The 22828-nt window shown below is 39.4% G+C and overlaps 1 protein-coding gene across 1 annotated transcript; it reads left to right on the top strand.

Moving 5' to 3' along the window:
* Positions 1-2030: 2030 nt before the first annotated feature.
* slc25a36a (solute carrier family 25 member 36a) lies at positions 2031-21673 on the top strand. The gene is made up of 7 exons (XM_023267654.3): positions 2031-2470; positions 4709-4873; positions 8090-8167; positions 10760-10860; positions 16714-16780; positions 16924-17213; positions 19101-21673. Exons 1-7 carry the CDS (start codon positions 2430-2432, stop codon positions 19292-19294), a joined length of 936 nt encoding a protein of 311 aa, XP_023123422.1. The 5' UTR covers positions 2031-2429; the 3' UTR covers positions 19295-21673.
* Positions 21674-22828: the final 1155 nt, after the last annotated feature.

Here is a 22828-nt window from a genome sequence, read left to right on the forward strand (position 1 = left end):
TTGTATCATGAGACCGATATAACCTTGCTAACCGAGGACGTGACATTATTGGTCGTGATGTTTCAAATGTGAACAGTGACATGATGCACATGACTCCAACTTGTTATACTGTGCACCCAATTACAAAACTGCATGGACTCGTTTAGCTCCATTATTGAATCACCAGCTGACTTTTCTGAGTGTGGTCAGCTGAGAAGCTTTCAAATGAAAAAAGTGCAGTTTTGGTTAAGATTGTCTAATTGGGGAAAGAAAATCAAGCTGCTTCTTCTCTGCCATATTTAATACTATGAAAGTGCACTTGAACGAGCCACATATTGACTGAATGCTGCAGTTGGACCGTCAGTTTATCTGTTGACAGCGCGAGATTGTAACTAAAGTGTGAAGCTGTTGGATGTGGATGTGTATCATTATTTTAACTCCTTTGGATCTGCAAGCATTAAAACCCCTAAATATAACAGAACAATTAAAATGCTTGTTAAGATATCTCAAGTAATTTTCAACAGGCAGTATACTGCTTAATCAGGTATGAGTCTACATGCTTTATATGCACGTCTAAAACAGTTTAAGTTAAGTCTAAAGTTATATTTAAAGTACCGCTCTGGTCATTGCTTAAAATCCAAAAACCCTGTGTTTCACAGTTTAAAAGTTTTTTCCTTCCGACCTTCCCCTGTCAAATCACTATGAGAGTAGCAAAGAGAAAATCACTCTTAAAAGAAGCTTATATTAAATCTTGGCTCGAGTTCACCAGAAGTCAACTGAAAGCAGATTCTTCTTTGGTTTGATGAGACCAAAACTGAGCTTTTGGGCCATCAGACTGGACGCTATGTTTGGCGATCACCAAACGCTAAACATTATCAAACACATATCATCCCCACTTTAAAGCATGGTGGTGGCAGCATCATGAGCCTGTAACAGAGAAAAAACCTTTCATGGAAGAGATCTAAGTCACATGTACAACAATGCAAACAACTCAAACTGGAGGTTAAACTAGGGGCAGCGGCGAACCCTGGATGACCTGTAAAGGTGGAGGGTAAAATGAGAGCAGCAACTTGGGAGAAGATTTGTTTTCCAGCAATACAATGAAGTATACAGTCAAAGATATATAAAAAAATAGTTTAAAGACAGCAAGGCGAATGCTCTGGTGTGGCTAGACGTCAATCCAATAGAGAATTTTCAGCTCAACCTGGAAATGGCTGTTTACTCACGATCCCCATGCAACCTAATAGAGCTTGAGCAGTTTTACAAAGAAGAACAGGGTAAAATTGCAATGTCTAGATGCACAAAAATGACTGAGACCTATCCACACAGGCTCAACACTGCAATTGCACCAAACGGTCCATCTACTGAACCTTGACTTAACAGCTGCAAATACCTACACAATCACTTATTTTAGGTGTTATATTTTGAATGAATTGACATTACTTTGCATAAATCTGTTTTCACTTTGACATGAAGGAGTCTTCTTGCAAGCCCTTGTCAGTAAAGCCCAGATTAAATAGAACGAAAAGGTTTCAATGGTGAAAGTAAAAATATGGGAAAACTTCCAGTGGGAGTGAAATAAATTTTATTCTCTATTTCACTCATGTATCGTCACATCACCTAAGTCTACTGGGAGACAGTGTAGAAATCTGTTCTGTACATCAAGAAAGAAACTAAAATTATTAACTTTAATTGCTGCTTGAATGTTGGTTGTGCAACCTAACCTGTTTTTTTTTCGACAGTCAAGCAAGCACAATTGCTTGCTTGACTGTAGATATTTTTCGTGTCTCAGGTCGGCCTTAGAAAAGAGATCTCCATTTCACTGAGGCAACCACAAGAAGACAGAACATGTTCCTCTTCAAGTATTTGCAGATAGTGTCAGGATGACTTTCCTCGAGAGGCTGCATTTAAACACACTGCAGTACTGATTCATTCAGTGCTGAACATGTGAACAGTGCATGATCAGGGCGGAAACGTCGTGACGTCGTGCGTCAGTCTGACCAATAGCAGCGCGTGTTTCCAGCCTATGGCCGTACAGTAAATACTATGAGCTCTGCCTCCTTCCCTGTCGCTGCAGCGATGAAAGAAGAGGAGACAATCCAGTCATAGCCGTGGATGTGCCATAAAACCGTGTGTTAGACCTGAACCGTGGTACTGCAGATAGTCAGCGGGGTGAAGTCGCAGCTCTGCGGTGTTCCAGTCGAAGGCAGCGGATATCTGTGTCAGAGGTTAACCTGAGCAGGCTGAGACAGAGACTCACAGTGGGGCTTGTGGGCCCACTGCAGTCTGAATCAACGCAGACTCGCCCCACCGCTGCTTGGTCATCGACGTCGTTTGTGTGTCGACATCCTCTCGCAGGCAGAAAGCACCGGGAAGGGCCGTGAACCGAGCCCCGTGTTTGACCCCCTGCCGCAGCCCGAGGCGCGCTGCTTGGCAGAGCATGCTAAATAATGAGCCAAAGGGACACACTGGTTCATTTGTTTGCTGGAGGGTAAGTCACACAGTGAATTCGTTTATTTATGGGGGTCTGTTTTCAGTGTACGGCTCCAGCGTGAAACACGAGTGTTGTTGTGGTTTATCTAGCTAACTGTGTCCAGACTGTTGTTGTGCTGCTCGTCCTCCAGCAGCAGCTGCGCGCACGTCTGTCACGTCGGTGTCACAACCGTTGGTTCAAACTGGACTTCAATGAAATGAGCAACGGTTGTGAAAAATGAACATGCATCCTATAGAGCGTGTGTTCCAGCTTCAAGTGACTCCAGAGGCATCACAATTCAGATGTTTGTCGTTTTAACGTCCCCTAAATACCGGCTACTGAAGTGTACGGTTTTATTTTGTTGTGGGGCTCGTTGCTGCCCTCTGTCGGTGACACGAAGAAGTGCTGCCGCAACAACAGCATGGCTGCTCATTTTCTCCTCACGTTTTCACTTAGAGCAACCATGCAGATCTTTAAGATAAGTGTCAGTTGCATGTCGGTGTACGTGGAGTCAGCAGTCAGACTTATTTCTGTTGTTTATTAATGGAAATTGATACATATCGAAATCACAAATAACTGTGTAATATAACTAAAGAAACCTCTTTAATGAAAAGTGAACCTATAAGAGAAGTCCAGTTGCTTTTTTGCTAAAGCTAGGATTGTGCAACTGTTTTTTAGGACTGTTTAGATCCTCTAATACAGCACAAGTATTACCAGACATCTATCTGATATTAATAGTTCCCAAAATCACCCAAAGATTTTTGCCCTATTGCACAATTCTCCAAACTGCAGATGGAAGCTAGTTCTGGGTAGTAAAATACAATTAAAATCCAACTGCCTTGCTGTTTCTGCAGACTCTTACTAAACCACTAAAGAGCGATCCAAAGTAAGCACAATAAAGAATGCTTACTTAAGCTTAAAATCGGGAGATGAGCAATACATCTCATTCACAATCCTGTAAACAAGCCTAAGAACTTTGTTAACTTTGTTGCAGTTAATCGACCCAAATCATCTGTCTTTAATTTATTCCATGGCCTTGATATCTGTTATCTCATTGCTGACAATCAAATTTGATAAACTTATCACACCACAGCTCATACATTATCTCTCTTATCAGGGATTTAAAGTTCGAGAACTGTATGAGACACATTGCCGTCTTGCACAAGCAGAATTTAGTTTGCTTTTCCCAAAAAACTCGAGCTTCCTCCCACAGCCACTGTGAGACACACATGCAGCAGCCAGCAGAAAGTAGGGCAAGGGTCACTGCTGCTGCCTGTGAGCATGAATGTGGGTTGGGCTTTTGAAAGGTAAATATAGCTGGTACTACGCTGAAGAGATCGCAGCAAGAGGAATTTACTGCCTGGATGTCAAGTAACACAACTGTAGGGGTGCAGCTTTACCCAGCCTCTCTCGATTTGTCACTGTTGTAAACAACAAGCATGTTCCAGCCTTGTGGAGGTTTGATTTTGAAATTTATTCATACAAGTTGTGCAAAGCAGAAGGGATCAATGGACAATCAAATGTGGCACAGAAACAGATTCTGAGATTATGTTAGGTAGCTTTGGATTCATTAAAATATAATGCTTGTGTAGGCCACATCGGTGAAACAGATAATTCAATATTGATTGAAAACGATGCATTGTGCTATCTGACAGTACTTCTCTAGTTTGTTTACATGCTGATGGACTCATGATCACAAGTTTCTTTGGTTTCTTTGCGAGCAGTCGTGTTCGTCGTGCACAGGAGTTCAATGAGTGGCCTGAACAACAGTCTGATTTTCATTACGCTTAATTTTCGCCTTCTCAGGTGGCATAAGTCAGCAAAGTGTTACAGTTAAACCGAGCCACTGAGCTTTCTGTGAACTCATCATGAGTTCTGAGGAAACTGAGCTAATCATGAGTTCAGAGGAAGCTGACAACATCTCAGTGTTTTGCATATCACAACACCAGGTTTTGGTGTCCGTATGTCACACCTCCTAGATAATCTTGGAGCTAAAGGGAATAACAGATTCTATTACCATTGACTGGTATTCAAGGATGGTTTGAAAAATAAAACTGCCAAACCAACCAAGCAAAATATGAGGCTTGGCTCATGTAAATGTAAAGCGGTTTGCAGTATTTTCACAGACATATGTAGATCTGTTGGGTTAGTGTTCTTTTGTCATTACGGTACCAAAGCAAACTTTTCCTTACCTCTGATCGTATCCTTTATATATTCTTACCATTCCCTGTGTTTTTTCAACCTTTTCCTTCCTAGATGTGGCGGTACAGTGGGTGCTATTTTGACCTGTCCTCTGGAAGTGGTGAAGACCAGACTGCAGTCCTCTTCCATCACTCTGTATGTCTCTGAAGTCCAGCTCAGCACTGTCAACGGAGCCAGTGTTGCTCGCGTTGCTCCACCAGGGCCTCTGCATTGTCTTAGGTAAAGAGAATGATGCTAAATGTTTATTTTACTAACTTTGGTTTACAAAAGGGAACATTCCCAAGATTAGCTTTAAATAACTACAGGATCAGCCTTTTTAGGTGTCATGCACACAGCTGCAGTGTTGACACAGTATGAATACTGTGGGGGATTTTGTAATATTGTGAGTTGGCTTCAGTGTTGTCTCTTACTGGTTGACGTATTAGCTTATCCATTGGCTGCTTCTGATAAAAAGACTCAGCTAAGATGAGTCGTTTGAGTACTGTTGCCCGTCTTGACCCTGCCGCTTTGCGACCTGTTTATTTTAAGAATCAGTTGGTGATGATTGTCAGGCTCTCCAAATGGCCCATTACACCATGTCAGTCAGTTGACCACTACCCCAAAAGTAATGGGACACTCTACCGTATATGGCAGAGCACTAAACAGAGGAAAAAGGTCATGGGGGCACATGAGGGCATGAGTCAATGTCACGGTGACTCCACGGTAATAATGAAACAAGACTGTATGTATGTACTGTTATGACTGTGCTATGTGACATTCAGTTTGAATTGCTGTTGTGTTATACTACTTGCTTGCCTTACTTTTCGACTGTAGTTACATCACCAAACTTAAGCCAAAAAGTGGCACACAGCACAAGGCACCCTCATTTTGACCTTGCAGCTGTTTGGCTGTTTTTGGTACTTTCTCTAAACAACTACTGGGAAACGGATGTAAGAAATACTCAATGAATTCTTCCTCATTGTTAAAAAAATACATGTAATTCCTCTTCTCAGAGTTACCAAAAGATGTGAAGTGAGAAGTGAAAATGGAGGGGAATTCAACAATGGTTATTTGGAAGGGATTGTTTGGACCCTACTGGAAGCTTGTTTTCTTGGAAATATTTAATGAACGTTGATCACTGAGGGATTAACAGCCTTTAGGTAAATATTCACCGTACCTTAGATACATGGCTCTACTCTTGTTGTCTGGCAAGCTATCTCCATGACTGTCATGAAGCATGTCACACACTGTTAAACATGTTGCATAATGGCCAACTGGCTGTGCGTGGAGTTTTCCACCACTAAATGCATGCATTAATTATTTTCGTTATCATTTTAGAATCTTTGTTAATTTACTCATGTTTGACTCTGTCTGTGACAAAAATGGTTTAAAATGGCTTTCCTTAACTGGAAATCCAAATTTAGTGGTATAAATAGCCAAAATGCTAACGTTGTTAATTGTTAATAATAACTTTAGCTCTTCAAGAGAGCTCCTCCACAAATAGAACACCTCTACTTATTGCAACACCCAGTGGGAACAAATCAGTTCTTCAGCTAAAGCTATATCAGAAATTGTGCTTTTTTGAAGGTCTTGTTTAGTAACATTAAACTAATACCCTGTCTAGAGAGATTGCAGTTAATCTGGACATCATCTTGTACTGAAACAAACCAACTTCTTGAATTGTCCTTGAGATAAACAACTACTGGAAGACACAGCGCAGCACTATCATGTAATACTGAGCAGAGCAGGGCAGAAGAGGGAAGAGCTGTATGGGGATAGAAAGGGGAAAAAAACCTGCACACTCGTCAAAGTGGGTCAACATGCAGTGCGGCGCAGGCCTCGATCCATTTTAGAGCAGAGTGTGTCGATTTGAGTCTGCGACTGTGGAGAACACCTTCACTCTAAGCCCTGTGTATTTTCTAAGTTTAGACTGTTTTTTTGAGGAGAGAACTTGGCCAGATCTCACATCTAGGACAGAATGGCACAGACTGCAAACCCACAAACAGATGAAGAAATAGCTACTGACTTTTCCCGGAAAGACTCGAGTTCTGTCTTGTTTTTAAATGGAATGAGTCAGCCGCTATCTTACAATCAGCCTTAAAGGACCTCACTACTATATGGCCCAAAGGATAGTTTTCTTGCCTGATTGTTTTTTTTTTTTTAATGATAGCCTCACACTGACCTTATTGTTACTTTGTATCACTGTTTTGTGAAAACATGCAATAAATAAAGGGTGGATTCCTAGCTGTGGCCATTCTGAAATAGGTCATTGGATCAGTCTAGAGAAAGGTGAAGAATCTTCCAGCTCGTGTGACGATGGAAAAAGTACACGTGAGCGATTATGATACCACCAGGGCTCCACCAGGGCCCCACCAGGGCCAGGACACCTGTCATATAATTTATTTTGGTTCCAGTATGTTAGTAGTGACCTTGTGTATAATATTTGGTTGTGCTGAGTACCAGATCCTGGCAGTATGACCAAAAACTTGTAATCCATCTGCTCCCACATTGGATATAGATTTAGAGATGTTGTGCTAAATGAAAGCTGGTTCTGCTCTATAAACTCTGCAACTTTGTGTTTATTTCACTTGTAACCCATGGGTATTAGTGTAAAGTATTCACTCTGTGTTTTCAGTGGTCGCAGTATGTAAGGGATGTGCTGTATATTTTTTATTTATTTTTTGTTATTTTTTTACACACAGTGGCGAAACAAAGACCTTTGTGTCTCACACACTTCAGGGTGGATCCAGTTTATGTGATTCTATTTGCCAAGCAATTTAAAGGTTTTATGTTGTAGAAAATCTAGTTACAGTTGAGCCCAAAAGTATTCAGACCGATGCCAAATTTGATTTATAGTGAATTTTTATGTGCGCATTCGGTTTCTTCTGGCTAGAAATTATGTGAGCAACTGACAAAAAATAGCTAGACATTGTTTTATTGATGCCCATGATTGTTCATGATGCTATAAACATCTCTAACACAATGTTTAACTGTCTTTTGTCACTTGTTCATGTTATTTCCAGCCAGAAGAAAATTAAATATTAAATAAAAAGTTGCTGTATATCAAAATTTTGCATAGGTATGAATAATAATGGGTTTAGTTGTGTTTACTTCTTGCTGAGAGTTAGATGAGCAAAATGAAACAACTGTTTTATCTACATGGTGAATGTGAAGTGTAGTTTTTCCTCTTGTCCTATTCAGACATAAGGGCGGTGTCAGTCTTCTTACCTAGACATAAAAGTGAAAAATCAAACATCGTTTTTGAGTATATGTCATGAAGCAAAGGTTGAAAAAGTCAGCTTTGTGTTAGATATGAATTCATAACTGAGTAAATGACATGATAATATGTCCAGTGTCTTAAATGAATACAAAATATTGTTTTCTTGTTCTGTATAATGCTGAAATGACTAATATAACATGAAGTGAAATGCTAAATCAAGTGTTTGCTCTTCTCAGGTTAATTCTAGAGAGAGAGGGACCCCGTTCACTCTTCAGAGGACTGGGCCCCAACCTTGTAGGTGTGGCACCTTCCAGGTATGTGGTGTTATGTACAGTATTTTGGGTGTGTTGTGTGGCATCAAACTTACTTGAACTTTTATGATTCCATAAGTGATACTACAATAATGTGCAGGAAGAAAGCCGAAGGAAAAAAACATAACCTGCAAATGCATGTCTCCCACATCAAAACCAAACAGACAACTAGGTCACCTCAATCTTCAATGTTGATAAGAAACAGTCTGCTTGAACTAGTGTTATCAGCTCTACCATGGCCCACTCTCAGAGAATAAAGATATTCCTGTGTCATTTACTTCACGTGTTATATCAAACCTCGTGATTTCTTTTGGTTGAGAAATGTCCTTATCGCAAGGTCATGTTTTTTTGTTTTTTTTTTTAAACTTCTTGCTCACTCAGAACTTATGTTGGCAGAAATAATAACAGACAAAAGTAATAATAACAAAGAAATACCGACATTATTATTTTAAGTCACAATAGTGCAATGAAAATCTGTGCTTCAAATCTGAGTGGAAATGAGCAGGTTCCCTGATTCTTAGCTTATGTGGTCAGGGTTACGTAACAGCTTGGGCTCAGTCAATCAAAATCAGAATGAAGCAGCAGCAGCAGCAGCAGTAAGCATTGTCCAGCTGTGGTTTCGTCATGTGACTGCTGTTGTCATTTTACAATGGAGTTTCTATAGAGAGGCTGTTGTGTTTGTGTGTAATCCCCCTCGATGAGCTGTCTAGTTCTTCCTAGTTACTGCTGCATCACATGACCATTGTCATCCTCTTCCCGTTGTGTGGTGGGGTATGTGTGTCTGTCTGAGCCATAAATTCCATCCTCTTTTTCTTTAAATCAGAATTGTTCTGTCCTGTAGATTTATTGTCTATGCTGCTTTGCATTGTCAACCTCTCTGAGGGGCAAATATGCCCTTAGGTGTGCATGTGTGTTAGTTTTGTGGTCTAGTGCTGTAGCTGACCATGACAGCTGTAACAAACTGTGCTATAGGAGGCCGTTGTTACGTAAGCAATGAACCAGATGACATCATTAAAAAAATAAAAGCTTTCCTGCTGTCTTATGTGCAGTGCTGTGTTGGGCTTGAACCATAATGTTTTCCACTAGTCCCTTTTCAAGTTCTTCGTATGCAGAATGTAATTTCAGATTTTAAATATGCATTTCCAGGCTCTGCAACATTACAGATACATCACAAATTATATCACCAGTTCATTGAAACCTTTTGACACTTACTGAATATTGGTTGAATTATTTAAATCAACCTGTTTATGTTTTCAGTGCTACATATTGAAAATACAGGATACCTTTTTATTATTTTTTTTGTTTAGTAAGTTTTATTTCATAATGCTGTATTTGGTATTTCTGGAAACAAGATAGAAATGAATATAAATTTCAATGGATATGACATTTACCTACGGCTGGACCCGAATATCTGAATATTCGGTCCCGATGGTGGTATCTGGATATTAATTTTGAGATCCGAATATTCGCCTCGCTAACCATTATGTTTGATGGTATGCCCACAGGTCAGAGCTCTGTGAAAATTGTAAAGCTGAGGGACAATCAGAGATCATGCAAGCATTAATACTGGTTTGAAACCAACAAATGAATTTCCATTTTAGCTGTTCTCATTCACAGATTTTTGTGTTGCTGCTGTCGGACAATAAAACAAATATGAAAGAGTGGGATTTTCATTAATGTACTGAAAGAAGGAACAACATATGACCTTTAAAGGTGAATGGCAATGCAACTTTTCCACTCCATTTAAATCTAATTTAAGTTTTGCTTCAATGCAATGTAATTAAACGACATAGCAATTTTATTACTTTATTTATCTGCAGGGGGTGGTCTGGCTTGCTGTGCTGCAGAGTTATTCTCTCTTCTTGTAAATAGGAAACAGCACTTTAAACATCTTCTAATACTAATGAGAACGCAGTTCATTGGGCATGCTGCTGGCGGTCATTAGCAACATACAGCCCACATAGCACATGTGCAGTCAGTTTAGACCAATAACATCACTCATGCATTTGAGACACACACACACACACACACACACACACACACACATTCAGAGCCACTTGCATAATTCATCTGTGGAGAAGCACGATTATATTGTACATGCATGGTTTTCAATTCAGGATGAGGGCAGATAGTGAAGGTCACAGGGCTTAAATCCATTAAGCAGAAATGTTGACTAAATCCAATGATTTTATTTAGTGAAGAGCAGCTGGAACCATGGGAGATAAATCTGCCACTAAAATTCTCATGCACACGCGCGCACGCGCACACACGCACGCACGCACACACACACACACACAAACTCCTTTCAGCGGTTTTCTTTTAAGTGGCATTTTAGCTGGGCTTAGTTCTGTAACATACTACCCTGTACAATTAAAGCGTTATTAATTTTATGTGGTTAAAGTAACATTGCTTTTATGACATGGTCAACTTAGAAAGAATATCACTCTACATTAATTATTCAAAGATGCATTTAGTCAGCACTCATGGTCCCAGTTTTTCATTCTGCATTTAGTCCCAGAATGCATCATCAATTTTAAGCTTTTTTGATGGTTGCTTTGGCTAATTGTTTCCTCTTCACGGTGTTATTTCCCACAGGGCAATCTACTTTGCAGTCTATTCAACAGCCAAGGAAAAGCTAAATGGGTTGCTGGAGCCAGACTCTACCCAGGTGCACATGGTGTCTGCTGGGATGGCAGGTAATGATTGTTCCTTCTCCCCCGCCTTTCTGTCTGTCTGTCCTTCTGTCTGTCTGCAGCTGTTGGTTTAACATGCCTCTTTGTCTGTCTATCAGTCTGCCTGGGCAGAATATCTCACTGATGGGTTTTTGTTTAGTTAAAAAAAAAAAAAAAAAAAAATCAGTTTGTCCTCATCAGGCAGCTTTCATTTTTCTTTATCTTTTCATAATTTTTGTGCACAATTTCAAGTTATCCCAGACACCACCTTTTCCCATAGACCTGAAGCATGCTAAGCTAAATAATAATGTCTGTTACAAGTAGGCATTATCCAGCTGTTTCATGTATAGAAATATTAAATATAAACAACAATCTATATATCAGAAAGCACAATTTAAGACTCTCAGGATCAAACTAAACTTGACTTTGGCAAAAACAGCCTCACTTTGTTTAACCCTCTGGACCCCAAATTCCACTAGCAGGTCTGAAATGATATCTTAAGAAAATGCCAAAATTTCATCATTTATCAAAGATGTAAAGTGTAAAAACAAACCTAAAAAAGCTTCATATTTTAAGTTTGCGACCGCTCTTAAACTCGTTATGTGCCGTTCTGTCCTGAACAATATTGAAATCTAAGCTTAAAATCATGATATTTTATCAAAATCACTTCATTTTTCACATTTGTCCAAAATGAACAATTTAGATCAACCGGATTCTGTAGAAAAATAAAAATTCGGTGTACTTCGGTGTAACCACGAAGATGTTACTGACTCGGTTGGAAGCTACAGTCCTGGCATAATTTTAGTGGCAGTTGAACTTGCAGGCTGTGCAGATATAAGGGAAGTACAGAAACAAATTAAAATGTAAACAGTTTTTTTTCTTACTGATAACAGCAGGGGACACTGTACATATTGAATGAAAGTCACTTTTTGTTTTTTAATGATTTATGGGATTATAACTTTGTTATCCTGCACAGAACACATTTTCTCTCCTTCTGTTCTTCGTTGGTCTGTTTCCATAGTCATGCAGGACTTTATTCTGCAGTGGAAAATTAGGTGTTTCTTTGACATAGCAGAGTAAAAATGCAACAGGGACAAAAAACACAAAGAAACTGCTTGGGGTGTAGAGGGTTAAAGCAAGCCATGAAACCTTGTTTTGTAAATACTGTACTTTGTACAGTAATGTTCCCTGAAACCACATCAATTATTTTAATAATAATTATATATTACATCTTTATATTAATCTGCTTTGTTTGGAGCAATTCCTTTTTGTACATGGACCAGTACACACTGAGAATGGAACATCTTGTCTCTCCATTGTGGCCTTGATGGCCCACATATATTGCAGTTGAGGACACAAATGCTAATGTCTCACTGCTGGCATTTATACCATGACTGTGCTGTATTTATTTTTAGCTGCTACACAAAAGAAGAAACGCTTATGGTCCTCAAAGTTTAGGTTGTGCTTTCCTCCTCTCCTAGTCCCGTCCCCCATGTCCTCCATTATTTTTTCCCTCCTTGCCCTCCTTTCCTCTTTTTTATTTATTCTTTTATTTGAGGCCTCTCCAGAGGATTCTGTAAATGGTTTAACATCCCAGTTGTTACTTAAACAGTGTGGTGTGGGCCCCCTTCTTTGCTCTGTGTGTATAGAGAAGAGAACACGGCCCCCAAAGGTCAACCGGGGCCCCTGGCACTCGGGCGGACACGTCAGGTAGCACCCCATTTCTTTACACTGGTATGATAAAAACCATGGTGATTTTTATGAATATTAGATCATTTGTAATGATATTACCATTGCTTATGGCAACGTGTTTGCTGCTGGTATATAGTTTCAGGCTTTTGTTATTGCTTAGACTTGACACACACCTCCCCCTTCCCCTTAGATTGTTCCATCAACATAGGAAAGGTAAAGTAATGACACACTTGTGTGGATTTTTTGTTGTCAACACAAAAGAAATGCTAACCTTGTCACTGCCACAGGTTGCACTCGGTTTGTTTCATTTCGTCTTTTGCCATCATTCATCAACACCATTAGTGCTTGAGTCATTTCTTTTCAAGGCGATTCAGAGTCAGTCCATAACCTATAAAACTGGCACTATATCCACAAGACTTCCTATTGTGAAGTTAGTTGAATTGTGTGTAGAGAGTTTGATGGTTTAAGCCCATCAATGGTGGCATCAATTAAATACTTGAATGTGCACAAGATGCAGTGCAGGCAGACATTCAATTGAGGCAATTTCAAACCATAACACAGCATACAGACCAAAGCTAGGGAGTATTCAGTCACTGCACACATTTCTTCATCAGCATAGCAGTTGCTTACATTTGTCTTGTTATCTTAACAAACATGCAGGCAGAGATGCATAACACAACCTTAGCTCATATAACATACATGCTGGAAAACTAATTCTTCATGGCGTCTTTGACAAGTAGCTGTGTAATTGTACTACACAAATGTTTGGCACATTTAGTAGATGGATAGACTTATTGTCTTTCTTATGTACATTTTTCAAAGCCTCCCTGAGCTTTTATCAATACTGACCAACAACAGACTTGATGCCATTAAATCCAGCCTGAGCTTGCAGTGGTCAAAGCCAAACCCTCAGTGACTGAATGGGTAAATTTTATCCTGATGCCGGATAATTGCTTCCAGTTTTGTAAACTAACTCTGGCTTATATGTCCTTGCTATGAGTTATGCGCTCTCTTACATGCGGAGAGGGAAGACAAGACCCACTGCTTCCCTTATTTTCCCTTTCAGCAGTTAATCTAAAGCATGCTGCTGTCTCTGAATGTAGGTCAAACCCCACTGGAGAAGTTGCACAGTGACTGTGAGCCTATAGGAACACAATGCACAACTTGTAGTGGCATGTCGATATGTATATGCTGCTTTCCACTGAGGTTCAAGTCAAGAACCACAGTAAGCTTGAGTAATCTATTGATGTATCTACTCTGTGGCTTATCTAAATGAGCAAGAAGGCAAACAAGAGAAGTTTACTTTAATACCAGTTAAATCCGTTACTTAATTTGGTCCTCCTTACATTTGCAGGTATATTTAGATGCATACATTTGAAAGACACACCAAGGATGCTCAGAGTAATCTGCATTGAGCCATTTATATATGTAAATGTATTATTTTTTTCAGAAATGCACAAGAACTTTCCTACATGTTATTTAATAATAAGAATATGCTTTCATATTAAGCAGAACTGTGTAAACAGACTATCTTATCTCATATTGACAAAAGGCGATTTTAATTATGAAAGTAAACATCAGTTAAATAGAAAATAAATCAGGACACTGTACAGCAGTTAGATTGTAATTAAAATTAAGCTGGCCTTAAAGTTGCTATTTTCTGTCTTAACATGAATGTTCTATAACAGTAAGCTAATGTAAAAACGTCTTCTCATTTTCACATTGAGGACAACGTGTCTACTCACGATTTTCAAAGTTATTTAACGTGTTTTTCTAAAAATAACATGTTCATTATTATTATTATTATTAGATTCAACCTAGTTCCTCCATGGTCCAGTTATCTCAGGGCAGGTATTTGGGGCAGATCGAGTTGTCACCATTGCTCGACCTCATTGTTTCACTTCACCATCATCACTCATTTCATTCTTATGTCATGACACATTCATAAAAGATCTCCTCACTCTTTTTATCGCTGTTGTCCACCGCTAAGAGTCTGTTACACAGAACGGCAAGGTTAGCATTTCCACCTGCCTCTCTTTATTTTCACACTTATTTCAGTAAGAATTTGATCTCGTCTTTCCTCTAATATGAGCAGATAATAGCACAATGATGAGTGTGTAGAATACCTCCTCAGTTTTATTTTCTGCCTTTGTATTTGCTCCTGTGTTTTAGCTCACTCCCGTGAGATAGAGCTGGAGTTTTGGATTTTAGTTGGCTTCTGTTCAGTCAGCATTTTCTTTATTCCAGTTGATAAGGGGGGTTAAAGTGCAGTTAAACATGTATAACAAAATTTTTAAAAATTCTTAAACATATGAGAGTAAATTAAATTGGGTGGGACACAGAATTGGGATAATAGTCTGGGTGGAAAGATGGGGGGTACCAGTCCTTCACCTCCCATCTCTTCTCCATCCTCTTGATGAGAAAGTGGGTTGGGGTGGGTAGTTGGTGGGGTTTGGGGTGGATGTGACTGCTGCTTGTGTGTGACTGTGGTACAGAAAAGCCTGTGTCTATTTTAGGGCTTTACTGTAAAGCTTTCACCCCTGCGTGATTGGGTGGGAGACCCCCGCCATCTGAGCCCCCCATATCTGCAGGCTACTAGCTGCAGCGGGGAGGAGCTGGAGGAGCTTTGCCCCTCCCTCGTGAGTACACGCCATAGACGCTACTTCATTCTACTTCCCTCTTTTTTCTTCTTCCTCTTTTTGTTCTTCTCTTCTTCTCTTCAACAGACCTGTATAATCCTTTTCTTCTTTAGGCAGTTGCCTTAACATAGGTCTCTGTTGCAATGATACACTAGATGTGACTGAGGTCTCTGTATAGACTCGTCCTGGTGTTAGCAGTTTTCTGCAGATGGCCATGTTTCCCGTCTCTTTCATACATCATTTATGACAAACTTTTCAAGAGGCTTTGTGTCATTTCTTAATGATACAAGGTGCACATTAATTAGCATTACACCTTATATGACAAGCTTTACATTACTGTGTATTGTCGAGTATTTCTACTAAACTAAAACACAATGAAAAAAATATCACATACAAATTACTTAAGCAAGCACAAGTCTCACTCAATACAGTTCTTGTGCATTTTCATGGAACTAATTATTGACAGATACACATGTCATTAGCTAACTAAGCTAACTTTATGTTTGGCTGTGGAGGTAAACCGACAGTGAAACAGGATTTTCTAACCACTGTTATCATCAGTAAGGTCAGCACCAAGTACCTGGTCAGAGTTTCCACTGTAGTGAATAATTCAAGAATCTCCTTCAGACACCGTTTTGTTTTTTTGTGCTGAAGTAGCTGTGCTAACTGTGCTAGAAAATGACCTACAGCCTGTTTTTTTTGTAGTTAACCAGTGTTTCATTAAAGCCCATAGAATAAACATAAAAGAACTAATAAGTGAGCATGCATACTGCATAGCCTAACAATAGCTAAAAATTTAGAACAATGTCAAATCTAAGACTCAAGCCTGTTGTGTTGTCACTTGCATTTGTGCAATGGCCGATTTGTTTATAAAAATGACATATGCTATGTGTTTATATTTTAAGGCTCATTTAAAGTGTAATGATATGTTACAAAATAGACCTCTTTTTTGATAAACCTTTGTCATAATAGCTGTTTATTTTCATCAGAACCACAATAGCTCTCATTAGCACTTTTAAGAAATGAAGCATACAGCAGTATGACAGTCAGCCACACACAAAGGAGTAAATGAATTTGCCACCTGGCCTCATTTCCCAGAGTTTGCACTTAGATATTTTTTTAAGCTACTAAATCAAAAAAGATAAAGCACTCATAGCTTAAAGCTGCTGCCCTCATGCACTATTGTTAGTCTCAGTGCTTTACTTCAGGAAGAGAGCTATTTGGTTTACATGCATCTGAGTAGCATTTCACACAGAAAGGATCAATATGTGACTAGAATGTGGCAGAGATAGCTGTTTTGATGGTAACTCAGTTAATGATTGTTTACGCTAATATTTCATTTCTATATTGTCTGAAATAATCTACTTTCTGTAACTGATGGAATCAGATGGCCTATAGTAAATACTTAAGCCAGTTGATCCTGTTACATGCAGTGCTTTCTCACTGTCCTTGTACAGTATATACTATTTAGTGTAGTTGATTTGATTTTGTTTTTTCAAATGTCTATACGTCTGTCTGAACCTCTGACCTTTTCTGAATTTCCCAGGGTTCACCGCCATCACAGCCACCAATCCCATCTGGCTGATAAAGACTCGTCTGCAGCTGGAGGCCAGGTGAGGAACCTTCAACCATGTTTGTCCTTGTCAGAAACAACAATGAAATGTATTGTGTGGTTCTTCTGTTGTCCTGTAACAAAAATAACACAGAAATACTAGTGCTACTGGCCTTGAATTAAATAAACTCTCTTTGATGACAGAAACCGGGGAGAGCGGCGTATGAATGCATTTGAGTGTGTGCGGCGGGTGTACCAGATGGACGGCCTTCGTGGTTTCTACAGAGGAATGTCAGCTTCATACGCTGGCATCTCTGAGACTGTAATCCATTTTGTCATCTATGAAAGCATCAAACGTAAACTGTTGGAGTCCAGGGCCCACACCAGCATGGACGAAGAGGAAGAGACGGTCAAAGATGCCTCAGACTTTGTGGGCATGATGCTAGCAGCAGCCACCTCCAAGACCTGTGCCACCTCCATCGCCTATCCTCATGGTAACCTTCTGTCTCGCTCACCTTGACTTATTTTAGTTGACGTATTTGCCACAAAATATGTATTTTATTAGTTGTCAACAAATCCTGTAAAGAAAAAAAACAGCAATAGGTCACTTCTGATCTGTCACTATAGTCTCACTAAGCCAAACCATTCTGTAGAACGTAATAGCCTTTCTATGATTCTCTGCCCAAAGTTCATTGATTCCCGGTGAAGAAGTAACTTTTAAAAACACCTTCCAGATATGCACGGTCTTTTCTTTTTCAATGTTTTTGTTGCAGCAGCTGTTGTCTTTAACAAACAGTACTCTAGCAGAAGTAAAACTTGTGTTCACTGGGAACTATTTTCAATCGCCAATAAATACGACATTTACAGCAGCAGAGACTGACTGAAGAAAGAATAGTTCCAGTACTGAGTGTAATGTGGACCATATAGACAATATGTCTGCAGTAGTTACAGAATAACAATGAAGCTCTGTGGCACAGAGGAAAATTGTATATCAGGTTTCATATACTAATACAAACTTTGGACAATGGGTATTCTGATAAGTTTACCTTTGGTTTTGATCTTTGTTGTGGAAGTTCAGTATGGTCAAGAGAAGATGAGGAGGCAGACACAGAAAGACACACAGGAGACTCAGATGACTTAGGTTGCCAGTAAGGTTTACTGATATCAGCTGAAGTGACATCAACAGAGCAGCAGTACATGCAAGCAATGCTAGCATCAGTTCTGAGGATTCTCTCTGATCTCTGGGTATATGTTGTAGTTGGGAGAGCGGTCAGATTTAGACTACAGACCAATATGGAGACAACTCGTCTGCTTAGTCGGTCAGAATACACACTATATAACCTTGACCAGAGCAGAGAGTCCTGGCTTATCTTCCTCCTACAGTGTCTGCCTGTCAGAAGGCCATATTAAGTTAAGATATGGTCCGAATTTGAGGACGGGTTCAGGCCTGCAGAGGTTGAAGGGGAACAGGGACCAAAGGTGGTAACCTGCTCTAACCTGTAGGATAATTTTAGATGACATCAGCCAGCAGCTGCAAGAAAATACCTTAGCAAGGGGAAAGTGCATTTTTTTCTTCACAATCTTCCATGACATCTATTGACAGTGAAAGGATTGTGGTGTATTACCACAGTTACCCTTCAAAGGACAATGTTTCAGTATTTGAAAAACTAATATAATAAATACAATCAGTATTTTGACACGAAACATGCTGTATTATGACATCTGGAATACAAACTGACAAATATAAACAATGTCATAAATAATTGTCTATACAAATATTTTCTGTTATTGTTCAAAAAAATAACCAAACCAATTTGCAGAACATTTTACAGTTATAGGGAAGGAAGTCCAACACAGATCAGAAAGAGTTTTTCGGCTGCAAGTGAGCTGAATAGACCAGAATGTACTGCTGCATCAATATATGTTGCATTTTAACCCTTTGATGTGCAACATGAGTCAAAAGTGACCCAAATCCAATAGAAAATGGGTATCTCTTCACTCACACTGCTTATCAAAGGGTTAAACAAGGAATTGACTTACCATTTGTTTCTTGAAAATATTGTAATCCATTTGCACCATAAATATTGCTGTCATTCTTCATCTAGTGCAGGTTCTCCCATTTAAACTGTCTAAAGTCATTCTGGGATGTAGACAAAAATCTGTATCTCTAGTAGCTTTTTTAGTTAAGGATAAGGCAGGTTACAGGACTATTAGTATACCAACAAATGAATAACGTACAACAATAAGTTGACTTGGGAGTGTCAAATGTTAAAGGTTAGCACTAGAGAAACCACACAACACTTACAGCGAACGTTTGAGAAGAACAGCTAATGGTCAGTAGTGTATCCAACTCAGTTTTTTTCTCTGCTCTCAAATTGCAGAGGTGATCCGCACACGGCTTCGAGAGGAAGGCAGCAAGTACCGCTCCTTCTTCCAAACTCTGCTGACAGTACCCAGGGAGGAGGGATACCGGGCGCTGTACCGCGGCCTGACCACACACCTCGTCAGACAGATTCCCAACACTGCCATCATGATGTGCACCTACGAGGTGGTGGTCTACCTGCTCGGCCGTTAGCCCACCAGGACTGTCTCCTTTCTGTTCACAGGGGGAGACAGTAAATGACTGAGATGGAGGCCCTTTGATTAGGGTATGAAATGTGCAAATGAAGACCAAAGGAAAAGTGAAGATACTCTACTGGACCAGAAAAAGACAAATGGAAAAAAGATGAAGAAAAAGGAAGGAGGTAGAGCACTTTGGCACCACATCAGCATCATCCTCTCCACTTCTCTTTGTCAGACTGCTGGGACAGGTAGAGGGCGCCACAGTTCACAGTGGAGGTAAAATGGCTCAGAGGAGAGAGGAGGCACTGACAGGAAAGGCACAGAACCAGTTTGGTGCTCATTAAAGCACTGAAAGATAAGATTCTGAGCAAAATTCAGTGGCCTTAACAGACAGGATTTAATTTGCATCTTTCTATTTTGGGTGATTATAAAAAATCAGCCTTTTTCACTCTTAGATAGAGATAGTAGTAGGAGAATGCTTGGAGGCAACTGAACTTGACAGATGAAAGCCAAATGTAGGTCAGCATCATTTTTTTAAATAAGTAATTGTTTGTACGAGAAGGCACTTGCTTCAGTGCTATGTGATCACATGACATGCAGTTAAGGAATGTTCAGTTAAGGTAGAATGTCAGAAGAGAGTTGGATTAGAGACAAAGACATCAGTCATCCATCCACCATTGCACTACAGAAGTTGTGGCTTCAAGCATTCTCCTCCAAACACTGCAGTTGCCCCCCAGGGTGGCCTGAAGCTCATAGACCACAGTGTGCTCAATAGAAATACAATGAAATACAGTGATGAGCTTGTGACGGTCGTGTAAGCACATGCTTCAGACACTATCCAGTGTTTAGGTTACAAAACTGACTTCCATTCAGTGTTTTATTCCTCTATAACTCAGCTCCTGGTGGTGACGTGGTTTGGTTGAAGTTGGCCTTTGGTATTTTTGTTAAAACTGAAATAAGAAGGCCAGCTTCTGCTTCCAGTCACTGCTCGGGGCTTCAATATCTTGTGTGAAAACAGGAGACCAATGTGTCCTTTTTGAAATGTGATATGTGTGACTGTCCCAAAGGTACCGGATATCTTCTAGTGGAGTGTTGCTACTTGAATATAATGTGACGATTCGGGGAAATGCTGGAGCAGAATATTGATGCAGTTTTATCACCCCATAGAGTATGTGTGTGTGTGTGTGTGTGTGCGTGTGTGTGTGTGTGTGTGTGTGTGTGTGTGCGTGTGTGTGCGTGTGTGCGCGTGTGTGTGTGTGTGCGTGTGTGTTTAACAAGTTGGATGATCTGTGTTCAGGAGTGTGTATGTGTGAATGCGTCTGCATGTATAATATCTACTCCAGATTTCCCTCCACTATCTATTAACCTTGCAAGACACTGCAGTTTGTAGAGGGGAAAGGTTCCTGAATGATACTGGGAGCTTTCATTCCCACTCTCACGCCAGTCCTTCCTTCCAGTGGCTTCCAGCTGACCTGATAACATGCACTTTTGTGGCCTTTTGGGGCTTGTGCTTTGCATTTTATTGTGTGGACAGTTTAAACTTGTACATTGTAAAGGAAAAAAGTATTAACTGTATATCAAAATGGTATTTTGCGCAACTGTTCTTATAGCAGATATATTGTACAGTTTAGAGTTCTCAGTAGTTGTGAAGGATGTCCAAATGTTTGTATATAATATTGATACTGTATATGCATATCAATTGCTTTTTTCTTGGCCTCATTTTGTGATCATGCTGTAGTTTGCATTTGCAGATGTTTGTTTTCATTTTTGTGCAATTGAAACTGGCTTCGACACAGACATGAATATTGATGTTGCTTGAACGATTTTTCTTGCATTTCTGTGTTGTTGTAAGTTGTTCTGCAAACATTGTGTATTTACATGAAAACTAGCAAATGCTGCAGAGCAAATACATCACTGTGAGCATTTGAGCTGAAGCGTTGGTTCGTCGGTTCACGAGGTTCGTTAAAAAAAGAAGGAAAAAAAAGAAGTGTTCCAGTTTGCAAAGCTCGGATGTTTCCATCATTTTAGATGTTTACATTCTTCTTTACTCTGTCAGATTCTTTTCGGTTTTCTTAGCAACTAGTTTTCAATATCAAAATAGAGGTGTTTTAATGTGAGAGTTTATGAACTGATGCAATGTGTAGAGCAGAATGTGAGGTCCAGAAACTGCTGCATCTCTTACTGGAGTAGTCATCTGTGCTCCTATAGATGATCACTTCACTTACATTGATCTCATAAGAAAAATGTCTTTTGTGGAAAATTTGACACATTTTTTCCAAATTATATCCAAACACCTCATTATAATGTTCCCTTGGAATACTTTTCCATTGTTTACCATCTAAAATGTTCTGTACTTGACATTTAAATCTATTGTTGGGCCACCCACCACAACCTCTCTTAGCAAGCTGCTGTCATTTCAATGCAAACACACAGTTTCATGGTTAAAACCCCCCAAAACAAAGCATAGTATTTATCTAGAAAGTGTTACTTTCCACCAGTTACAGAAAATCTACTGCATTCACGCCTGATATTGTTCTTGAACGCTCCCATTTTCCTCTGTGCTGCAGTATCATTTCAGAGGCAAAGTGAAGTGAAGTGTTGTAACTTCTAATAGCTATTGATTTTCAGTCTCCATTGACATATTGCTAAACAAAAAACGCTGACTCTTTTTAACAACCATGTTTTCCCGTACAACACTAATAGCTTTTACAGATTTCTTTCACTCTGTTGCAGTAATATTCAGCGTCTTTGAGTTTTTGGAAAAGCGCTTTATAAATAAAATTTATTATTATTATTATTATTAATACTTAAGGTGAAATTACAAAAATGTGACATAAACAAGCAACTGGTCAATCAGGGCAGACATTTCACTTTTTCTTTTTTTTAGCCTCTCATTTCAGTGTCTTTACCCCTGTTTGCTTGGACAGGATGAAGCCTCATGCAGGGTTCAGTGAAACCCAGAAGATTGTTTTGTTTTTTGTTTTTGCCAGCTCAGTCTTTAATGTGTTTGTTTTTTTAAAATAAAAAAATAAATAAAAATGTATTTGCAACTGAAATGTTTGCTTTTTTTATTTTTGTTTTGTTACATGTTTTGCAGTTTTAAGTCAAACTAATTCATGATGGAAAAACTACTAGATTTGACTTACATACTGCAAAGTACAAGCTCATTAAGGAAAATATTAGGCCAAAGATGTTCGGTACACATGAAATGAAATCGAAAAATAAAAGTAAAATAAAAAGCAGAAAAATACACTACACATGTACAATAAAGGGAGAGCTGTATGGGGACCAATTTGAAAGTCAACTGAATTGAGTTTCCCTCAATATACAATAGAAAATATGCTATATATTGTCCTTTTGTGAACCCTGTCAATGGATGTGTGTTGCTATTTCCTGTTGATTCTCCTTTTATTTTCCATTTCTTAAAGGAAACTTAAGTGCTTGTTTTTGTAGACATAGTAATGCATTTATTGATGACTACTTGCTGTCTGTCAGATTCTTTCCTTTGACTTTAATACCTGCAACATCACACGGCAGCAGAGGCAAT

The sequence above is a fragment of the Amphiprion ocellaris genome, chromosome 10 (assembly GCF_022539595.1).
Source record: "Amphiprion ocellaris isolate individual 3 ecotype Okinawa chromosome 10, ASM2253959v1, whole genome shotgun sequence".
NCBI classification, from domain to species: Eukaryota; Metazoa; Chordata; class Actinopteri; family Pomacentridae; genus Amphiprion; species Amphiprion ocellaris.